The 21,917-nt window shown below is 35.6% G+C and overlaps 1 protein-coding gene across 2 annotated transcripts in view; it reads left to right on the top strand.

Moving 5' to 3' along the window:
• Positions 1-21,917, top strand: part of SLIT3 (slit guidance ligand 3) — a 516,877-nt gene that overhangs the window by 29,890 nt on the left and 465,070 nt on the right. For both annotated transcript variants that reach the window (XM_032196646.1, XM_032196647.1), the window contains exon 4: positions 1,554-1,625. In XM_032196646.1, coding sequence (XP_032052537.1) covers positions 1,554-1,625 — 72 coding nt within the window. The remainder of the gene's footprint in view (positions 1-1,553; positions 1,626-21,917) is intronic.

Raw genomic sequence — 21,917 nt, 5'->3', positions numbered from 1 at the left:
AACTTTCTCTATGGTCCCCTAGTAACTCTGGCTATTCTACATTACTCACCCCTCCTTTTTCCCCTCCCTATTTTCCCCCCATATGTGATGGGGGGGTAGTGGGAAGAGCAGAAATGTGTGACCTGTCCCAGAGCTCCCAAACAGGTGGTCTGGTCTTGTCTTCAGACATCACAGTGAGGAGAACTATTTATATGATGAATGAACTAGATGCTGGCACAGTGGTCCAACTGAAAAAAGCTTCCCATCTCAAACTGACAACATAAATGCAAAGTACTCCATTGCATACTTTGTTCTTTCATACCTTATAACTGCATATTTTTCCCTCTCTTACTTTGAGGAACACAGTATGTTTGCATGTTTTTTCATTTTTATTTTTTGGTTTTCGTAGTTGTAGATTCTCGCTGTCTGTCCTCACAACTGCAATCCAGTTGAATGACTCTGAGAATCCTCATAGGATTGGATGCAGAGGAGTGGCTGCTGGAGAGGAGTGCTTTTTCACTAGTCATCACTCAAACCAGACTTATTGTATATTGTTATTTATGTGTTTTTAGCTAAAACCACCTAAAAGTGGTCACTGCACCGAGCCTGTCTGAATTTAAGAAGAGATTGGACTGTGAACTTAGGCACATGGTCTGAACTTTTGGGTAGACCTGTGCGGTGTCAAGAGTTGGACTTGATGATCCTTAAGGGTCCCTTCCAACTCAGGATATTCTATGATTCTATGAAAATATTCAGAAGGCTAAGAGATTTAGTCCATTCTGTTATCTGAGTGCTCTCACAGAAGTAGAGAATGGGTGTGTGCTGGAAGGCAGCACTGAGAGAGAAAAAAGTTGGCTTAAATGGAAATATTGGTGTATCTGTGCCCTTTTACTTACGAAGAGCACTTCTGCTGTGTGAATGAGTAGTCATTTCCTCCACAGTGTAAATCAAAGAGAAGTCAGTCGCCATTGTTTATTACTTATCCTTGCCTCAGCCTTAGAGGGTGAAGAAAAGCAGATTTCCACACAGTGGGAGCCTGGGAGCTTTCTGTTACATTATTACACCTGTTGTACAATGGGACTGTATACAGCTGTCACACGTAGCTGGTACGGCTGTATTTCTGGTGAGGCTGAACTGCTTTGGTTTGTTTACAAGTGGTTTACTCTAAAGCAGACCTGAAGTCTTGGCAGAACATAAAGACTGGACAAAAAATATTTACGTTGATTTTTCTGCTATTGACTACCTACAGGTAGTCAGTCATTTCTCCTCAATTACAAAAGCCAAGAGTAGGGGACTGAGGATGTAACAATCAGTCCCTAAACCAACATCTTTCTGAGCATTGTGGTTACAAAAGTTTTTGAACAAAATGCGTATCAAATCTGGGAGTCAGGAGGCAATTTTTAATTAGCTTGCTGTTAGTGACCAAGAGAGTGCTTTTCGGTCTAGAATTTTCACAATCTCTAATTAAAAGTTTTACTATTGCATCCATGAAAACCACCTTTATAACATATGTGTGAAGTGAGAAAACTTTTATTCTTTTGTCTTAAAATTTACTTGTGTTTCTGGAATTGCAGACACTTGGAAGAAAATCAGATCAGTGTGATAGAACGTGGAGCATTTCAAGATTTAAAGCAACTCGAGCGACTGTAAGTATCTCAATTTAAATACTTAAACAAAAATGCCATGTTTTTCTACCTCGCTTTAAATGATTATTATATTTAATGATGAAAAACTGGACTTGCTTAAAAAAAAAAAAGTCAAAAGCAAAAAAAAAAAACAAAAAAAAAACGGAGGGGGTACTTACCTGAATTTGAAAATGCTCTTAAACACAGTTGGCTTTATATTGAATCATAGCTCATGCTTGAAATAAAATGTGCAACTGCTCACCAAGAAAACAGAACCATCATTGATACTAGAATGTTATTTTAATAGCGTTGTTAAGATTATTTGAGCGACTTTTATAACTGATATATAGGTGAAGAAAAGTTTGTTCATAATAATGATTATTTGTACAGTTAATTAAAATATAAAAATCATCACGAATGAAAGTTACAATTGTCCTCAAGGTTTAAGAACCAGAGTATTTGTAGAATTGACTTTGAACTTAATTTTTTTATTATCTTGATTTAATTTCAAGTTGCACAATGCCACTGATACCAGTAGGTTCCAGGATATCATACTAGACTGAGAAAATTAGAGTGTAGATATCTTCTACTTTTGATAGCAATCAAAAGTAAACACTAGTGAATATAAAAGCTCTCTTAATGCAAAATCCAACTCATAGAAAACTACTAGTCTTGTAAGAGTGCAATCATTAATATCAGTAATATCAGCAAAAGTAATGCTATATCAAATTGCTACTCTTTGTCGGAGTATAATGTTCAGCATTGTCATGAAGCTAGGTTAATTTTGCCAGCTTATAGTGAGAGCTGAACAATGTTTCTGTAATGCTGAAATACTTTGGGGAATTACTCTTTGTTAGGTGACTAGAAAGAAATCACATGCTGGTTTGGAATGCTTTTTTGTTAAAACAGAGAACCAGATTTGTTTTTATGCTTGATTATCTGCAAGGCATTTATTGTAGAACTTGGCATTTTTAAACTTTTTTTTTTTTTTTTTTTTTTCCCAAAGTAGCTTTTAAGAGTGAAGTTCCCATTAACAATTGTGCAAGACAACTTTGGGGTATGGAGCATATGTTATACTAAAACTGTTTCAGATGATCTCAAGATTAAACTTGCATTTAAGTTGTTAATCAACTAGTGTTCTGATCTTTTAAAATGGTTTAAAATGGTAAATGGCTTTTAAAATGGTAAAGATCATTTTTAAAATATCTTTAAAATTCAGGATTCTTTTTTTTTTTTTTTTTTCTTAAATTAAAAAGCTCACTTTATACAATAAGGGGGCTGAGTTTTAAATTCTGATTATAAGTTACTCATCCAGTTTCTGATACCTATATTCCATTTAGAAGGCACTTTCAGGTCTAGAGTTATGCCATGGCTGACTTATTTCACAGTTCTTGGGAACAATAAAACAAAACTCATGTTGTAGTTTTCCCAAATTAAGCATTTTGTGATGCTGTAGAAAACATTTTTTTTAATTTTTTTTTTTTCAGATTTAGGTCATCTTAGATAAAGATAGATTTAGTGAAACTAAAAAATGTGTTTTGAAAAATATCTGTGAGACAAACTAGCTATCTGTAACCAGAAATTATGAACACTCAAGACTTCTCTTAATGTGTTGCGTTTCTTTAGAGCCTTCTCTGTTAGCAAATGAGCATAATGTATCTTGTGAAACCAGAAGTTAGGAAATATGATACCTTTAATAGCATCTGCTCAAGTATGTGATGTTTGAAAGTCTCTCTCTCTCTCTCTTTTTTTTTTTCCTCTTTTTTTCCTGTGCAAACTCTTAACTTGGCCAGTTAAACATACTGCATTTCTGCTTCTCTTTTTGGATTGCCTGTCATTAAAATATTTCCTAAATGAATGTTGTATGAAAGGGAGGGCTGGAAACATACAACTTTTTGGTATTTTAGCTTAAATCATTTTTAGGACATAACTATAAATCTGTTTTTTTCTTTCTTTCCTTTTTTTTTTTTTTTTTTTTTTTTTTTTTTTGCTATGAGTCAGTAGGCTTTGGAGAATGAACTGTGGAAAGTTTGGCATAACTTATAACAGCTAAATTGCAACATTTTAGGTAATATTAAAGCTATTTTATTAAGTATTGTCAAACATTACAAAACATTAATGAAGAAAGTATGATGGTTGAATAAAAAACTGGCATTTTTCCATTTAATTTCTTTCAAATAACAAATAAAAATTGCATATATTGCTTCAATTTTGGAATAACATTCGTTTTTGATCTGTTGAAGTGGATGCAAAAGTAATCACTAAGTTTTTTTTAAAACAAAGCAGCTGTATTGGGCCAGACTTTAAAAAACAGGAGTAATTTCTCTTTTTGGCACATATATATATATATATATATATATATATATATATATACACACACACATGTATATATATATATTACTTTTATTCAAAATAACAGTGAAAGTATATTATTCTTCCACTCCCACACAGTAATCCTTCAAAGGGCATGGACCATAACCTTATGTAAATACTATTTTAGCTTACTGTAGTCTCACTTGTGTGGACGTCAAAACAAACTCATCAATATTATCTAAGTGAATTAGCAGAATTTTCATTGTGAAATGTGTTTTTTGGTACTGTCCTGCATAACAGTAAGTAAATTTTGTATAAAATGTCTCTACAGCTGTTTGCTATTGCTCCCCAAAACACCATAATGATGTCTCTCCAGTTATTGGGATTTTACTGTTTACAACTGTTTTTTAAATTATTTTTTATTTTTGTTTCTTTATGGGACATTAATGCTTACAATACCAATGGAGCATCTTAAAGACGTTATTTAAATAAAGGTCAAGGTATTGTCAAAAGCTTAATAAAGTCTGTCAATATCAGTTGAAGGAAGCACATAATGCAGGGTATGACAAAAGGACAGAAAATGCGAAATTGAGAAATAAAGTGATGAGTAGAAGGTGTGCCACTTCATTCTTTGACATGTTTTTTCTTAGCTTTACTAGATAAAACTGAGTAATACATGGGATTTTAACCATTTCTTTTCTTATAATAATTGTTTTATTTATTTATTTATTTATTTTGTCTGTGTGTATGTTTTTCGGTTTAGTCCTAAAATTCAGGGTTCTTGAGAATATCCAATGGTATCAATGCAGTGGGAAACCAGGAATGCTTTATTCAAAGAAGTGTCTATGATTTTACTCCAAAACCCACAGATAAGTAGTGAAGTAGCTGACCACAAAAAGTTGATCAGTTGGGATGAAATATTAATGTTTAATTGGTCCATACAGCTTCTACTACCTTCTACTTGATGTGCTGTTGTCAAATGTCAAGCTGTTCTTCTGCAGTGTAATGCCGATGCAGAGAAACTCTAAAGCTTGTAGATCCTATGTGCCAATGTAAGCCTGCATGTCTGAGGTGCTAGAATGATTTCAGGATGCCTCCTCCCAGACTTGTTAGTTGCTTTTCTAGCTATCAGCTTTTCTTTGGCTCCAAAGTGCTACTTTACAAGAAATACTACTAACTAATATTGACTGATATACTTTGCATATGTTCAATAAGCATTTAAATGATGGAGATAAGTTGTTCAAAATTGGAAGTGCCAGCTGTAGATCTTGAGTGTGCCTTCCTTGCCAGTAGACAGTTTTAGAGCAACACCTGTGTCTGTTGTTGTAGGGAAGGTTTCAGGAATTAATTCTTTTTTCTAGTTCCATTCTGCATTTCTGTTCTAAAAGTTAACTGTTAAAGTTCTGACTTGAATTTTTCTTTCTGTTTTTGTGTTTTAAAGTAGTGAGCATGTGTCTATACACACATGGACAGTGCATTATACACAAATTTATATTGAATTTTGACAATTCAGCTCTATGCTTTGCTGTTAACATGATGTAGGATTTCAAGATAAAATTATTACAAAATTTCGTATACAAAGAAGATCAAGAGTAAAGATGCATACTAGTGGACTGAAAAGATGAACTGAAATTTCTTCCAGAGCCAGATGTCGCACATTTATGTGAAAAATGAGGCAGGATATAAGACACCAGCTGATTCTGACTTTTCCACGTCCAACTGCCAGAAATTGTCATGTAGCTGTATTATCTTCAAAAGGCTGGACTTTGGCTGGTGGCTGGTTCTTTCTAGTCAAATTAGCGTCTTTAGCTAGCATAAAGGCTTTCAACATCTGAAAACACTCAAAATGTGTTTTTGTTGTCTAAAGAAGGGTGGGGGGTGTGTGTGGGGGGAGAGAATGTATAAGCGTGGCCAAATCAAATATCTTTTCAAAGTTGAGAAAAATAATTAGTTTTTCTTTTCTTAAATCCAAAAGTTTAACCCTAGCATATACATGTATGGTTTTGGTTTTCTATGCGTTAAGACAGAGGTCCAAATAGAAATTGGCAGACCCTTAACTGTAGAGATGCTACTGTGCTTTGGATCTTTGTAAGCTGCTTCCTAAATGCTTGATTAAGGTATTAAAGTATATTTATTTGGCATAGTGTACTGTAAAATCTGCATTAGTACCAAGGATGCTAAGGAGAAGAAATTATGACATGCTTCACAATCTGGATTTCATAAATTGAGATTGAGCAGGCTTTAAATAAATCATGTAATACAAAAAGCATCTTCCATAATTAACAGGCTAAGTGGAAGGATTGCTAAGTGCTTCAGAGTAGTGGGCAAAACAATAAAAGCATTGGACAGTTCTCCGCTGTTGTAAACAAAAGCTTATTGAGAATCTTTGGCAGCGTGGACAAATCCATAGTGTTTATACAGGGTTTGCAGTGTGTGCAGTTTAGAGGTATTTCTGGAACTGCGTGTGCTACACTTATTTCATTTATGAAGCCATATGGATTTGCAAATATGGAAGACAGTTTGAATGTAACCTTTCAGAATGAAGCTTTGTTGTTTAATGTCTCCGTTTTCGTATGGCATTATGGATAATATCTAGTTTGAGATCAGTGATCATAAAATGCTCATTTTGAAATGCAGGAGAATAAAGACACTCAAATAAACTTAGCACTGCAGTATGGTATTTCATCAATTTTATTACTTGCATACTTCCCTCTTCCTTCTCAAACTGCTGTGCCTAAGTTGGAGTAGTACCTGGCTCACTAGCGAACTCCTCAGGAGCTTGTGGTGCTTCAGGAGCGAGCCCTTCTGTCTATATCCTGCTCCCAGGACAGCCCTTCATCTGGGCCTTTCCCCTCAGGGGTGGGTGTGAATGGTAAATTGAGGCTAGTAGAGCCATCTGGAACTTAAGGTCTTTGTATTTGGGAGGAATGGATTTTTGTTCTTGTCATGCATATAATGCCTAAGATGGTAGCTTCCCCCTGTTTTGTGAGGGAGTGCATGCAGCAAATGTCAAAACCTGATCTAATCTGTCACACTGGGCAGAACTGCTGCTGCAACAATGCATCATCAATTGGGTGAAATGAAACTATATTGTTTAATCCCAGGCCACAGGCTGTGTATCAGTAAAGTAATCTTTAGTAAATGGCAGAAATCAGTTTCTGAGACCAGTTGCAAGCTTAACCACTGCTTGATGGAGCCAGCGAAGAATACAAAAATGAAATTCAGTTTCTGTTATCTTCAAATATGTTCCTGTTCTCCTGAAGAATATCTAGTACTTAAGTTTTGTGTTGCCTGCATTTAGGAGCTAGTAATGTGTAGCTCCTTGGCTGCATTGGCTCCTGACTGCAGGTTCAAGAAATAGTTTTTGATGTTTGATCATGATTTGGTCCATGCGCTTTGAAAAAAAAAAAAATAATTCTGGTTTGGGAAAGGAAAAAAAGGAATCTTGTAACTGACATCTGAAAAAGCAATCACTTTTACCTCATGTTTTCAAGAGAAGTCTGTAACTGCCTTTTAAAAGAGTGTCATTCTGACAGTTGACACTGTGAACAGTCCAAAGTGATTAGATAGAATGCTTGGGGTACCAGTATCTGAGAGGATGTTGTTGGTCATATTCTTGGATGCCCTTGGCACAGCCATCGAGGCTGCATGCAAGTTCATCAGCGATGTGCTATCTCTTCATGTGGCACCATGAAGTTCTTTGAGCAACTGCAGGTGAGGTGCCTTGGTTTTCTTTTCTGAGCTTGGATTACTACAGGTTTTACTTGTCTTTGTCATTATCTCTCTCTCATTATTCCACCATACTTATTGCACCACACAGTGCTGGTCTGTATGCTACAATCTCCTACCTTGTGCCATCTTTTCTTGTAGTGAAAAAAGAATGATCTGCTTTTCCTCAATCAGTTTGACTTACAGTTCCTCAAAGCTCTTCTGCATCTTTTGTGTGTAGCTAAATCGCATTCGATCTTCAGCAATACTTTTCCTTTCTTCTAAGGGGAAAGAGTTGTTTCTGTGTGCTTGTGGGATGAGTAACACCCTCAGTTTAAACTAGGGATGATTATGACTCATTCTTGGAGCTAATGGTCACTTCTCTAAATGTAATATTGGAGCCTCCATGGAATTTTTCTATATCTACGGGTAGATTTCATCAGTTCCCTAAACCACAGGTATCATTTCCAGCCAGACAAAACTTTCTGGAACTGGCTCGACTAATTTGACTGGCTGAACTAGGAGCCAAGTCCTCGAGTCCTCCCTTCCCTCTTAAACTTGCATCAGTTTACCACTCATACTGTTTACAGTGCAGGTTGTTTTTACCAGTACTTTCAAGAGGAACTTGGTTAGCAGAATTGCTGAGACCCAGTCATATATGTCCATCGCATTTATATAGTCTTCCTGAAAACTGCTTCATGGGCAGTTTTAATCAAGTGCCCACACTGAGGAATTGTAGAAGGACCTTATGAGGTTGACTGACTGTGAAATGATATAGTAGATGTAATTCAGGGTTGAAGAACAAGGAACTGGAGGGAGAAAAAAACAAAACAAACAAACAAAAAAAAAAAAAAACAAACAAAAAAACATCCTGAAATGTTGAAGCTTGTGAAAGAGTAAAATGGAAGTTCACAGATGGTCATCAGAAGGCTGGCTAGGTTTGTGCAACAGAGATCCATTGAGGTGTCCTACATATGCAAAACCTCTATCAGCTAACTGTAGATGAAAAAAGATTGAAAAGCAAAGCTGTTGGGGGATTAGTATAATAGACAACCTCTGTTTATGCCTCTGCATGCATCTACATATTACCACTGCTGGAAACGGGATACAAATCTGGATGGACTATGTCTGACTCAGGCAAGCTGTTCCATTACTGTGTGCTTTCTGATTTTCATCTACTGCAAAAAACTGAACTGGTCATAATCTTTTCCAAATTTAATTTGCTTCTACTCAACTAGCTGCCTACAACTGAGATATTAAGGATGTTCAGTTCTTTCAGTGGTGAGATAGTCCAGAAAGTTCTACTGTTTTTTCATGTCTAGCACAGGGATATTTATCAGCTGCCCCTCATCCCCACCAATAAGTTCGTACTGGATATCTGACTTTAAAGGAATGCTGTAAAGTCACAAGTAAGGAAATCCTGTTTCCTATAAGACTTGCTTAACAAAAACATGGACAGAATTGGTAGTTTCCCGATAAAAGTGTTAGTAGAGGATAAAAATAACAGGTATAAATTTTGTCAATGAGATGACAGGAACTGACTTTCAAGATTTAAGTGGTGAAATACTTAACTGTGTAATTCAGCCTTCACTTACACTTAACATCACAGAAGACAAAAACTTGGTATGGTAGTTATCAATAAATCTATGGAGTGTGTGTATAAATAAAAAAGCAAAATAGGTAGATATTGACAGCTGAAGTGTGATTTGTACACTTCAGTAAATATTTTTGGGGGGGAAATATAAGTACTGTTTTTTTATCAGATGACATCTTGGCTCATGTTGATAACATACCTTTATTAATTCTTGGGATGAAAGAAGGAAATTCATTACTTCTGTATTGCTTTTGATTCAGCATTATGTGCTAGTCTTGGCTCAAATAGACAAAATAAATGTTCCCAAGGTATGGCCCACATACTTCATTTATCTGTCAATGCTGTATGCTGGGTACCCTGGAAGATTTCACTGTGATGTATTCTTCTTACAGTACTCAAGTGATAATTCAGAGAAATGCTAGTCATTTGTGTAAATGAAATACCAGATATGGTCAGGAAAGTTATTATTTTATTTATTTACATTATTTTTATTTTTTAAAAGAACTTTCTCTTTTCTGTTCCCACAATTCAAATATACAGTCAATATTAAAATTATGGTGGGGGCAGGGGAATTTGCAACTGTTAGTCCAAAAGTTGTTCTTGTAGGAAAGGAATGTTATAAGATCTCCAGTACATACATTTCCATATACAGTCAAGTTTCTCACAACAGTTAAATGCTACATAAAATACTTAAGTACAGCCTATTTAATGCAGATACTCAGTTCATATAGTAATAATGTAACATAAACTATTATTTATATTAAGTTTGCAAGCACTTTATTTTGACTAGAGTAGAATGATACTGTCCAGAAATGATAAATAACTTATAATTTGTAACCTGAATAGTAAATAGACATCCCCAAATTAAAAGTATGTAGAGCTTTTTGAAACATCTTAAAAATTTGGAAGTCCAAAACACAATTTCCTTGTTTATGATGACTTCTCATTATTTCCTTTTGAATTTTGATGACTTGATATTTAGCACAACTTCTAGTTTTAGTCTTTCCTTGAGAATCTTCAGCTGTTAATCATGTTTTGAGTCCAGCTGTGCATGGTGTTGGTTACTATGGTCCTATTCCATTAAAGCTTTCTGATAACCAGTAGTTAGCCCCTCTAAATGCCAGTGCCATTCCTTGCAACTCTAAAAAGATATCTGGTCCCAAGTGCAAGACAGGACAATGCACGTTCAAACACATTCATTTGTGTAGCAGCAATGGAGACATAAATTTGTCCGATAGCTGAAGTTTCATAAAAACTCCTTAATTTTCTTCATATGTACTGTAGAGATGAAGTATTGCTAAAACTTAGAAACTGAAGGAATCAAACTGTATTTCCAAAAGGCAAAATAGAAGGCATTTTTGGGGTAAGCTAGTAAAATCCTAGATATACATAAGGGTCAAGGATAGAACTTGATATTACATAATTGTACAACATAGTGAGCACACCATACCTGCACTTTTGTCATGTCTTTTTTTTTTTTTACAGTGACACGATGTAAGCACAGATCTCTAGTGTAGGAAGACTGTGCTGGGGGGGGGGGGGGAACAAACAAACAAACAAACAAAAAACAACAAACAAACAACAACAACAAAACTAAGTATGAAGTAACCTGTAGAAGCCAAACCTGGCAATTCTGATATGTATCCAGTCTCCATCTTGCTTATACAGAAGGTCAGTGTCCTGCTCAGTGTCTTAGTACAGCTGGCAGCATTTGTATTTCAAAGTATTTAAGTAGTTTAAACCACATTCTGAAAAGGTCAGATAATTTTAGAAATGTCACTGGGAAAGCATAAGAAAGTGTAAGAAAGGTTTTAGCATGAAAAAAATCTTTGTCTGGAGCTTTTTTGGAGGCACACTTGAAAAACCACAGTATTTCTTAGCCACATAAAGTACTCTGACCCTGGTGTTACCTAAGGGATAAGGGGCTTCTGCAATTTGGATCTTGATGCTTGTAATATTTTTCTAATTTTAAAGCATATAACTTATATTTGTTTTTCTTGGTATTAGTCAAGCGTAATTTCAACCATTGGTATTTGTAGTTGTCTGTACACAAATGAACAATGTCTGACATGCATACAGGTTATATGTTTGGAAGTAATTTAGATTTCTCATGGTCATTTGAGAGAAGTAAAAATTGCCCTGCCCTTTCCTACTACCCTATCAAAAATATGACAAGATGTTACTTTGCCACAAGATCCTGTGATTGCTGTGCTTAAAGTTCTGGGACTGAAAAAATAGTTGCAGATTAATTGAGGAAAGAAGTCCAGCAAAATCTTGGCAAAACTTGCTCCTATCTATCCATCAATGGTAGGTTTAGTAATGTGTGTTTCCTTGAACATCAGAAAACCATCTTTTTGCTGTTGGTATCTTTTAAATAATATAGTAGGTTTCACTTTCCTACCCTGGACTATTGGTGGGGACTATTCACTGAATAAAATACATTTCTTTGAACCGATAAATCTTACAAGAAACCACTTATTCTTTGAAGAAATGTAGATTTGCCTCCTTAGCAGTTTTCTCTTTTAATTGGGTATATACATTTGGGAAAACGATTGTGCCCAATAACTACATATTGTAGGGTCTTAGAGGGCACTAATATCCTCAAATTTCAGTGTTGTATGTCTGTCTGTAGCATATAATTGCATAATTACATGCTACTCAACCATTACTGGGCAGGCAAACTTTTTGTTGTTATTGCGGATGTGAGGCTGACTTTTTTTTTTTTTTTTTTGTAAACATTAAAAAATATATATCTATTTAAGAAAAAATAAAAGACGCCTCTTCTCTGAAGGAAGCTATTAGCAGCTCTGTCAACAGATCTGCACAGGAGGAATCCAAACATAGGAAGAGTGCAAGAGAGGCAAAGGGCAGCTACCAAGAAAGCAGGATGCATGCTTCAGTGAATTGGGCTTGGTTTGAATTAGTACATCTGACCAGGGTTGCAAAACAAAGAGGTTTATTTTAATAATATGATAATAAACGAGCCTGGTTTCATCAAAAACATTTTCATAGTAGGTCACTGACCCATAAGAACTCATGGAAAAACAAATTTGGGTCTCATTTATGTATACAGGAGGTTCTGTAACCACAGAATTCTTAAGCTTCTGAAAGCAATGGTTAAAAATGTAATGGAATCATGACGTTTCCACTACAGTGTAACCATAATTTGGTTGGAATAGATGATTAGTGTTTAACATTACATCAGAGGTTTTAAACATTGTTTTCTGTGGCTTGTTTGTTTGATTTTAGCACTTTTTTTTTTTTTAAATTCTTGATGACGATTTATGAGAGTATTTGCTTAAGGAAAACACTTAGGGATTTAGAAGTCATTTCTCCAGGGACTGTAGGAAATACTTCAAGGTTTGTGTTACTGTAGGGTAAGAACTGCTGCGTCAGTGGTCTGTAATAATTTGGATGAACTTTGTTTAGCTTAAATAATTTTAGCAGAAAGGTTTTACTTTTGTGAGCTTCCTCATATTTGAATGATGCTACATCAATGCTACAGGCTAAACTTCCTGCTGTCAAGCACAGTAGACATCAAATAGTCCTGTTTGTGAGTGAAATGCTGATGATGAATTCAAAGTACTTAACACACACACACAGACACACAGACACACACACACAGACACACAGACACACACAGACACACAGACACACAGACACACACACACACACAGACACACACACCCACCCACCCACCCACCCACCCACCCCCTTGGAAAATATATGAATATGTAGGTCTTGCAGCCACTCTGTCATCAAACTTGCTTTTCCTCTGGAACTCATCTGAAGCTGCAGCCTTACATATAGAACAGAACAACTTAGTATTGGTTATAGTTAACTATTGTTATCTTTTATGCTCGTGTTATGTGTTCAGTTTTGTAGAGACAATCTCTTCTCCAGATTTTCCTCTTTATCTATAGTTAGAGGATCACATGGAGAAGAGAAAGTTCTGTGGTTCATGCAGATGTTCTGGATATTACGTATACATTTAATTTTTGTCTTTGATCATTGAGTGGGATAGATGTGATGCAATACATTAGGAATACAAGAGATAAACACAAACTTCTCTAGGTACTGAGGCATGTCAGGAAAACTGACCCCCTACATTTGATAACTTGCTGGGAAAATGAAAGGGGATCAGAGGTAATTATCAGAGAAAGGGGGTGTTCTCAGTTTTTAGATAAGAGCTTTGGTAACGATAGCAGATTTTTGTGGTTGGTTACCCCTTGTGGCTTGGTAGTGCTGAAAATGTCCTTTGAATAAATTGTGATAAGTAATTCCCACAGGCTTGTGATAAAGTAGTCAAAAGCTGGTCTTTGGTTCTCAAATTTATGTCTAGTGTACAGTGTGTTCTTTGTTCCACTTAATTATTTCCTTGTCTTCATTCTGTTAGCTTTGGAAAAAGTATCCTTTGTTAAGCATCCAGTTTGATTTGAAGCAAAAGATGATTCTGTTTGTCTTCCTATTTTAATAGTACTGCTTGGCATATAGCCCCAGGGAGGAAGGAGCAACACATTGCCACAGAAGCATTCTTTACTATATATGGAGAGGCGTGGTGAGCTGTGCTGGTATCGAGTTATTAAAACAGATCAATTAGGAACACTGTTCTATTTCTTCTGGTAAAAATTGCAACAGTAGTTCTACTTGCAAGTTTTGCTAATTATTCACAGCTATTTCTGACTTCTGGAAATGGTTAGTTTGATTAATATAAACTTTTAGGACTTGTCAGCAGGGGCAACACAGCTTGGAGATGTTGATGCTAAAATTTACTTTTTGTTTTCTTCATAGAGTTTCAGCCCTGACCTGGAGAGATTACACTCAGATGTAAGAAATAGATTCACCATGTTTATCTTACTGGCCTCACAGAAATTGGTGGACTGTCTACAGTGGTGGATGTTTAGGGATGTTGCAATAGATTCCTTAGGTTCTTTGGATAAAGGCCAATTATCTTCACATAGGCTGTGGAAGAATAATTAGGAAGTAACTACTCTTTTTTATTTTATTTTTTTTTCATTCAGTGTTAGAGATTGGAAGACAAAAATTCAAACGTTCTGTGTGAATTCTCTTTTTTTTTTTTAATTTGAAATAAGAGAGCATTGGTATTAAACTTAAAACATAGCAGAAACTGAAATACATCTTGCTTCAGGGTGTATTGATCAAGTTTTTTTTTGATTTATTTGAATGATAATTAAAATGTGAATTGTTATATGTTAAGGGCTGGGACAGGCAGATATAAACTACCAGCCAGAATGCATGTAGTTGATTGCTTTTATAAATATATGGTAGTGAGTTAAGAGGTTGTGCATAAACTGTTGCCCTTTTTCTGGGTTAAGGGGATTTTCTTGCTGTTGACGTAGTCGTTAGTAAGTGTTCTTTGTTACTTAAGATTCGCTATTCCTTACTTCGGTTCAGTTGGTACTAACACTTCTGTCCCTTTCTGTATGATGTAAATTGTTGACTGAAGTCCTTAATGCACATGTGAAAGGTGTTAGACCTTTTTTGTTTATTCATGTTGGCTTTGTGAAATGTTGAAATTTAAACCTGTTCTTCGTACTTATTTTTGCCTGTGTTACTAGTTTGTTCCCAGTTAGGGGAAGTCTGTATATGATGTTTACACAATGGCTCTATCCTCCATCTTGATAAGAGATTTTTTCATATGCAAAGATCCTGAAGAAAAAGAGAGATTCTTATACTGAGATCTGAAAACTGTTGTGTTGCTACGAGTTTCTATGCTGCTTCTTCATGCGAAGAGAAATGTAGTCTGCTTCCGATAGAGGGTAGATAATCTTTTCCAGTCTAATGAAAAGTTACTAGTAGAGGTTATTACTTCTGACAGCTTTGAAAATGTGAACCAGGACCACCCAGTCTGCTATGTTTGTAATAAGGGATCTCAGACTTGTAACTGTTGTAAACAGTTTTCTTTCAAAAAAATGTTCCTTAGCAGCATACAGTGCTATCTTTCACAGTTTTTGGAAAAGCTTCTGTACTTACATGTCATGTAAATAACATTCATTTATCTCACACCATAACCTTGTAAAATGGTTGCACTGGACTTCCTCATAGCAACCTTATTGAAATTGTGTTATATATCATCTTGCTTTATTTTCTAGTTTAGTAATATAACAAGATGCTGACAGAAAGTGAAGTTGACTTTTTTTTTTCCCCTGTTGAAGCTGCATCCTTACTGTTTTCCCCTATGAGAAGAACTGATACAAAGCAAGGGAAGAAGTTACATTAATGACCACAGCATATTTCTTGATGATGATAGGATTTTCTGATGAAACCATTGAATGAAATTGGCCATGCTCTGACTTTACTGTTTCCTGAGTCAGTACTGCTTGAAAGAGAAAACTTAGTAACTCCTTAGAGTTCAATAACTCCTGTCTTTCTGTCTGAGTCTGCTGTTATGCATTATTTCATTTTTATTGCTTCTTGGTTACACCCAAGCTTGTGATGTAACCGATTCTCTCTTAAAGTAACTCTCAGAAACTACTTCAACTGCATCATGTTCCCTGAGGCTGTTCTCCAAGGACAATGCCATAGAGCTCTTAATAACAAAGGAGAAAAATTTAGCTTGTTTATTACCAAAATGAGATCCAGATGTTTTGAGTGTGAAATAGAATAAATGATCAAGCTGGGGAGTGAACCCAGTTACTTGGATAATTAATGGGTGTTAAAGGCTGGACTACCAAGACTGCTCCCTTGAAAAAATACCCATTTTAAAAATTCAAAAGCACTGTAATTTTGACTTTCTTTTGAAGAATGAATTGTAGAATAGACAGCATTTTGTGTGTAGATGTTGAATCAAGTTTGAAAGGTGTTGAACTTGTGAGGAAAAGAGTGGAGTACCACTAATTTCATGACAAATATGCAGTTGTTTGATTTGGCAGTAAAGCCATCAATGTTCGGTAGAAAAGCAGACGTGTAATTCAGAGGCCAGTAGGTATCATATTTTTCCATAGGTTAAAAATAGGTAATTGTTATATTAAAAAAAAAAAAAAAAAAGTGATCATGCACAAAATATCTAGGCAATTACTGTGTTCAATGAGAAAATAATAAAGCTGACAGTTTATTTCATAGCTTCTGTGTCATCTTCAGTTTCTAAGTAGAACGTATTCAGTAATATCCAAAACAATGGTATTAGTAAAAATAATTCTGCAAGATATTTTGATTGGAAAACAAAGGTATGTATAAGACCTTTATACTATGAGATCTTCTAGGAGAGGGAAACCATAGCCATGTAAGCTTGGTGATTCCTGCTCATATTTTGAGTATTTGCAGTTTGTGTAAAGCATGTTTTACTGACAATATTCTCAATCTTCACAGAATTTCGGTAGCTTAATGAGAAATAAAATTGCCACGGAAAATTGTACAATCTCCTAAATTTGAGTAATACTTGTCTCTTTAACGTCAGGCTTCCATGCAAACAGTATTCTCCATGGGAAGGATGTGAGTGTCTATTGGGTGCTATGGAGAGAGCATGGAGGAAATTTCTCATGTAGATAGTGTACCTCATGAAGGGCGTACCTTCACTGTATATTTACAGAAAAGGCTTTGCTTTTTACTCAGTTCACAGCAGAATAATTTTACTCTGAGCATGAAGCTGAAAGTGCTCCTTCCCAAACTACTGAATACAGTTGTTTGCAGTATGATCTGACTGACGCTGCTCAGACCTACATGAAGTGTATGTTTGTACACCTTGTGAGAAAATAAATGAGGTCACTGTAATGATAGTAAAAGTAAAAACCCATCTTTGTCGAAAATCTGCAGATTTTCGATAGTTTTATCACCTACAGAGAAATAATGGTGCATGAACATTAAATACATAAAATAATCAAGGATTGTCATTCATTTAAACTTGATAGCTGCAGGATATACTCTTTAATAAGAGTCCAACTCTTCTCCTCAAGGATCAACTAGAGCAAGCTGCTCAGGCCTCTGTCCATTTCAAGGATGGAGTTGCCACTCCATCTTGGCAGTGTGTTATTGACAGTACACTAACTTTCTAGTGGTTTGTTCACTGTTAATCAAGAAACTTTTGCTGACTGGCAAAAACCCTTTTAATTTTGAACTTTGCAAATTAATTGTATGTTGTATAATGAATGCACAGCCATCTGAGATTTAAAATGTACTTTTACCCGTTTCTTTGACTTCTGAACCTTGAAATTCTATCTGAACTTTCTGACATCTTTGGTTGTACAGGTTTTGAGAAGGAAAGGATATTCAACAAGCAAATGGCAATAAAAAGAGTGTTGAAATTAGATTCTTCTTCCTAATTTGTAATAGGGAAGGATGTGGTTTAGATTCTTCTTGAAAAAAAAAAAAAGACTGCAATGGTAGCAAACTGAGCAAGTTAAAAGTAGCAATGCGTGGCTGAAGTGGCAGATTAACCTAGTCATTTTACCATGTTGAAAACTGTTTCCCATGATGGAAAGGTTGCAGACCTAGGAATTTGTTAGCTGTCTTGATCAGTATAGGAGTGTTTCTGTATTCAACTTCTTCTCTTCCATTGCCACTATCATGCCTTTCATTTACATTAGATGTAGCTGCTGTTTGCTTTAGTTGTGAAAGTATCTCCAGAAGACAGCAGTGCCTGATCTGGTAGTGACTCTTCCGATTTTGTAAGGATGAGAGATCCAGCTAAGTCAATAGCCTAAAGAAGCCTTCTCCTCCAAGAAACATGACCTCTAGCTTGAAAACAATGGGAAAAATGTCTTATCAAGATTGAGGTTCTGTATTCATTCAGAATTTATCTAGAAGCTAATAAAAGGAATAAAAGAAAAAAAAAAGATAATATAGATTAAAAACAACCCATGTAAAGTGTAGGTCTTTTCTTCTATGCCTATCTCATAGAATGGTCCTGAAAAACATTTTCTATCTTACCTCTGGGCTGGTAGCATTCTCTGTTTCCAAGCTCCACTGGCTATTTCTTTTTTAATAGTCAGGGGAATCTTAATAGTTAAGTTTCTCTCCTATCCCAGCTTCAGACAGAGGAAGAAATATTATTAGCCTGGTTGGAGCCAGGAAGGTGGGAATTTCTCAGTTAATAACTTCTCCTTTGTTTTTTTGAGGGCCCTTGATACTCTGTGATTGACGTTGACACTACCATTGTTTCCCTCCTTTCCATTGCCTTCAGGACAAGGGAACCCCCAAATGGGCAGTAGGCTGAGGGAGGAAGGGGCACTGGCACTTGTTAAGTATATAACCAAAATATTTTTGAGAGGGGAGAGGATGTTTGCCTGTTGTTGAAACACTGTGTTGCTGGATGTGGCCCCTCCAAAAACAAAACAAATAAACACACCGAAGGATAACAGATGTATATGGGTCACTTTTAAAAGTCACAAATTCTGTAAATATTTATTTTAATATATCTGAATCATAAAACAAGAACATGCAGCTTGTAACATAAGCAAGCTGTGAAGTATACACATTTATGTATTTGCATTATTTGAGAACAGAAGTCTGTATCCAGTATGTCTAGGAGGAGCAAAAGTGCTTGCTTGGAGGCATGTGAGGATGTCCATTGTTTGGACAGAAGAAAATTGGCTGAAGTAAATCAAAATGAAAAGAAAATACTGGTCACAGAAATACATGCATAGATAAATGGGTGAACGTACATATGCCTATGTATCCATGTACAGACATAACCCTCTCTCAATTGCACTTTTAGCTATGAATCCTTTACTTCTTGCTGTTCAAAAAGTTTTTAGGTCTCATGTTGGGAACATAGCTCAATTTGTGTAGCAGACGAAGTTTGTCTAAAGAGGCAAACTTTGCCTGGCAGAAGTGCTTTAAATGTAGAGATATAAAACCCACACTTGTAACGCTTAGTATATATTTACAATTTTTTGTGTTGAGTTTTAATTCTTTCCTGATAAACTGAACGGAAAATAGAAAATGTACCAAAAGCCAGAATATAATGACCATACCAGCTCAGACCCAGTGTGCCAGTAGGGCAGTATCATGTCTCCAGTTGAAACATTAAGGAAGAACAAATGGAAGGAAAAGCAAACACATAAATGATACTTGTAGAGAAAACACTCTGAGCCTCAAGTGGTATAGAGAATTATCAGTTGGGCTTGGTTATTAATATTATTTATTATTTTTCTCTTAGTTGTTTGTATAGTCACTTTATACTCACGTAAACTTACAACTAATGATATACAATCAATTGTTAGGCAATTTAACTGCTTGTTGAACAGAAAAAAATAATTCCTTTTGTTTTTTGAAGCTACCATAAACAGTATTGGATACTTCCAAGCATTTTTTTTATTATTACAAAATATGAGGACAACTGTTTATCACCTTCCCTTGATTCATAATTGCACAGATCCTTACCATACTTTACTCCGCTGTTTTCCTTGTGGGAAGTCTCTGTCTTAGGAGTCATTTCACTATGAATCTGCTCTGTCACTGATCATCTTTCTTATCTTTCTCCAAACCTTGTGGGATCTTCTCTGAAGTGGAAATTCCAAAAGTTTTTGGTCTTCAATATGTGGATACACCATGAATTTATACAAAGAATGAATATGTTATCTAGTAGTCTTCTGATAATTTGTAATGTTTACCTTAGGAATTGTGACACAGCAGTAAGTTGATATTTTCATGGGTCTGCTTCCCAAGAAGTGTTTTTTGATTTGGAGACTGTTGTTGTGTGTGTCAACTTAAAAGTGTGCTTCCTTACACGTTTATTAAATTTCACCTGCAATTAATTACATGTTACTTTGCCATTCAGGCATTAAATAGTGCTAGTTCTTTTTAGAGTTTGTAATCAGCCTTCACTTTGTGTCACTAATACATTGTCACACATACAGCCTCCCATTCTCACATTTTTGGGTCACATATGAGTATGCTGAACTGTTTCGGTCCTCATGGAGGTTCTTCTTTGGCTTCAGTGGTGACCTTATTACCTCTACTTTTGCACAGATAAATATTTGGATAAAACAAGGATTATTTCACAGTGGTGTGTTGGATTATTCAATTATTTCACAGTGGTGTATTCATTCTGTGGTGCCTCCAAGTATTTTAACCTTTTAAATACTTTTAATTTTTTTCTTTCAGTTATTCATTGAGGCCTGTTTATCAAAGTTAAAACAATAAATCCAATACAGTTGCGTTTCTATTCTCATAGTCCTGGTTAAAATGTATAATTTGAGAACCAGATCCTTTGCACTTCCTGATAGTTAATTTTTGTGGATTCCTTTCTTATGGCTCTGCAAAGTAGTCATGAGTAGTCATTTTTGGTATCTTTTTGTTCAGTTTTGGCACTATATCTTGATGAAACAAACCATTTTACATCTCAATGGAAGTGGGTTGCAATGCACAAAATACATTATGTTTTTTGTAAATTTATTTTTATGTCGTGCTTACAAGCATGATATAATTTTCTTTTAAATTTAAAGATAAGACAAGTTTTCCATCAGGAATAAACTTCAGCCTTGTGATACCTGACTTTAAAGCATGAGAAGTTTTATTTTAAGAACTTGAGAGCCATCTAAAATTAAGTATGATATTCTGGGAGGAAAGCTGGGGAAAAAACCACTATGGTATTGTTGCTTTCTTTGTGTTTGTTGGTATTGTTTTGCCTTAAGCATCACACCTGTTTTCAATTAACAGTGTAACAGGTGATGGCTCAAGCAGTTGGACCCGAGTTCTTCCCAAATATGCTTTTCTGTTTGTTTGTTTTCTGAGGCGGATACCTTCTTGGTAGCTATGGCTGAATCAGGATCACCAAACTGTTGCCACTGTCAGGCAGTGTTTATGGAGGATAAGCCTATTTTGATACCTATTTGCATGACTGTGTTGACAAGGTCTGTGACTACTTCTGAGGAAAGCCTAACATTTTTAATTTTCGTATACCTACACAACTCAGTGTATCACTATAGCTCTATTTGCAGCTGATCTCTGTAACACAGTCTTTGACATATCTCAGTATTGACTGCGTAACAAGCTCAGATAGCTTCCATCAAGTAGAGTTAAGAAGTTAAAAAGCTGAGGAAGGGTTAAAAATGATTGGTAGTTATATGCCTGAGTGCAACTTGGAGCCCAGCACCTGTAAAAAGCTTGAGTGACTTCAGCTGCAGCAAACGGTCCCTGACAATGCAGTGGACGACTGTCTGTCTGTGGGGGAAGAATAAGCAAGTCTTTCTGAAATTTCTTTATTATTTTATTATGTTTCCTGATTTGTAGCTTGTGCAGCTTTTCTCTCTAAGCATATTATGTTGTTTGGCTATTATTAAGTAACTTAGTACTCTGTGTAAGAAAAGTAGATTTATTTTCTCCACTGCTAAGAGTGAGTCTTTCTCAGAGCATAGCTCACCAGTTTTTTCTAAAGGTTTATTTGGTTATGTCCTTGGAGGTGCACTATCATTGTAATTGGCTTGTTCCTTGCTTGTCTTATTTTATATCTGCCTTGAAAATAATTTCTTGCAATATCCAGAAAAAGTCAACAAGTAACCTGAGGTGTATGTATATTAGGAAGTAATAGCAACATGTCTTGCTGGCTGAAGGAAGGAGTTTTTCTTCTTGTATTAAAAATGCATGGGCACATGTGATAAGAGGCTGAAGTTTTATTATGTAAAGCTATCATCCAAAACTATTGTGGTGGACTGAGATATGCATATATCATGTGCTATGAACATTATTATATGTCAAGTGTTATGCATTTTATATAAATAGGTACTCCTGAAATACCC

Source organism: Aythya fuligula, chromosome 14 (genome assembly GCF_009819795.1).
Source record: "Aythya fuligula isolate bAytFul2 chromosome 14, bAytFul2.pri, whole genome shotgun sequence".
Classification (NCBI taxonomy): domain Eukaryota; kingdom Metazoa; phylum Chordata; class Aves; order Anseriformes; family Anatidae; genus Aythya; species Aythya fuligula.
The sequence above is the reverse complement of the archived record's forward strand: the minus strand, read 5'-3'. Positions and strand labels throughout refer to the sequence as shown.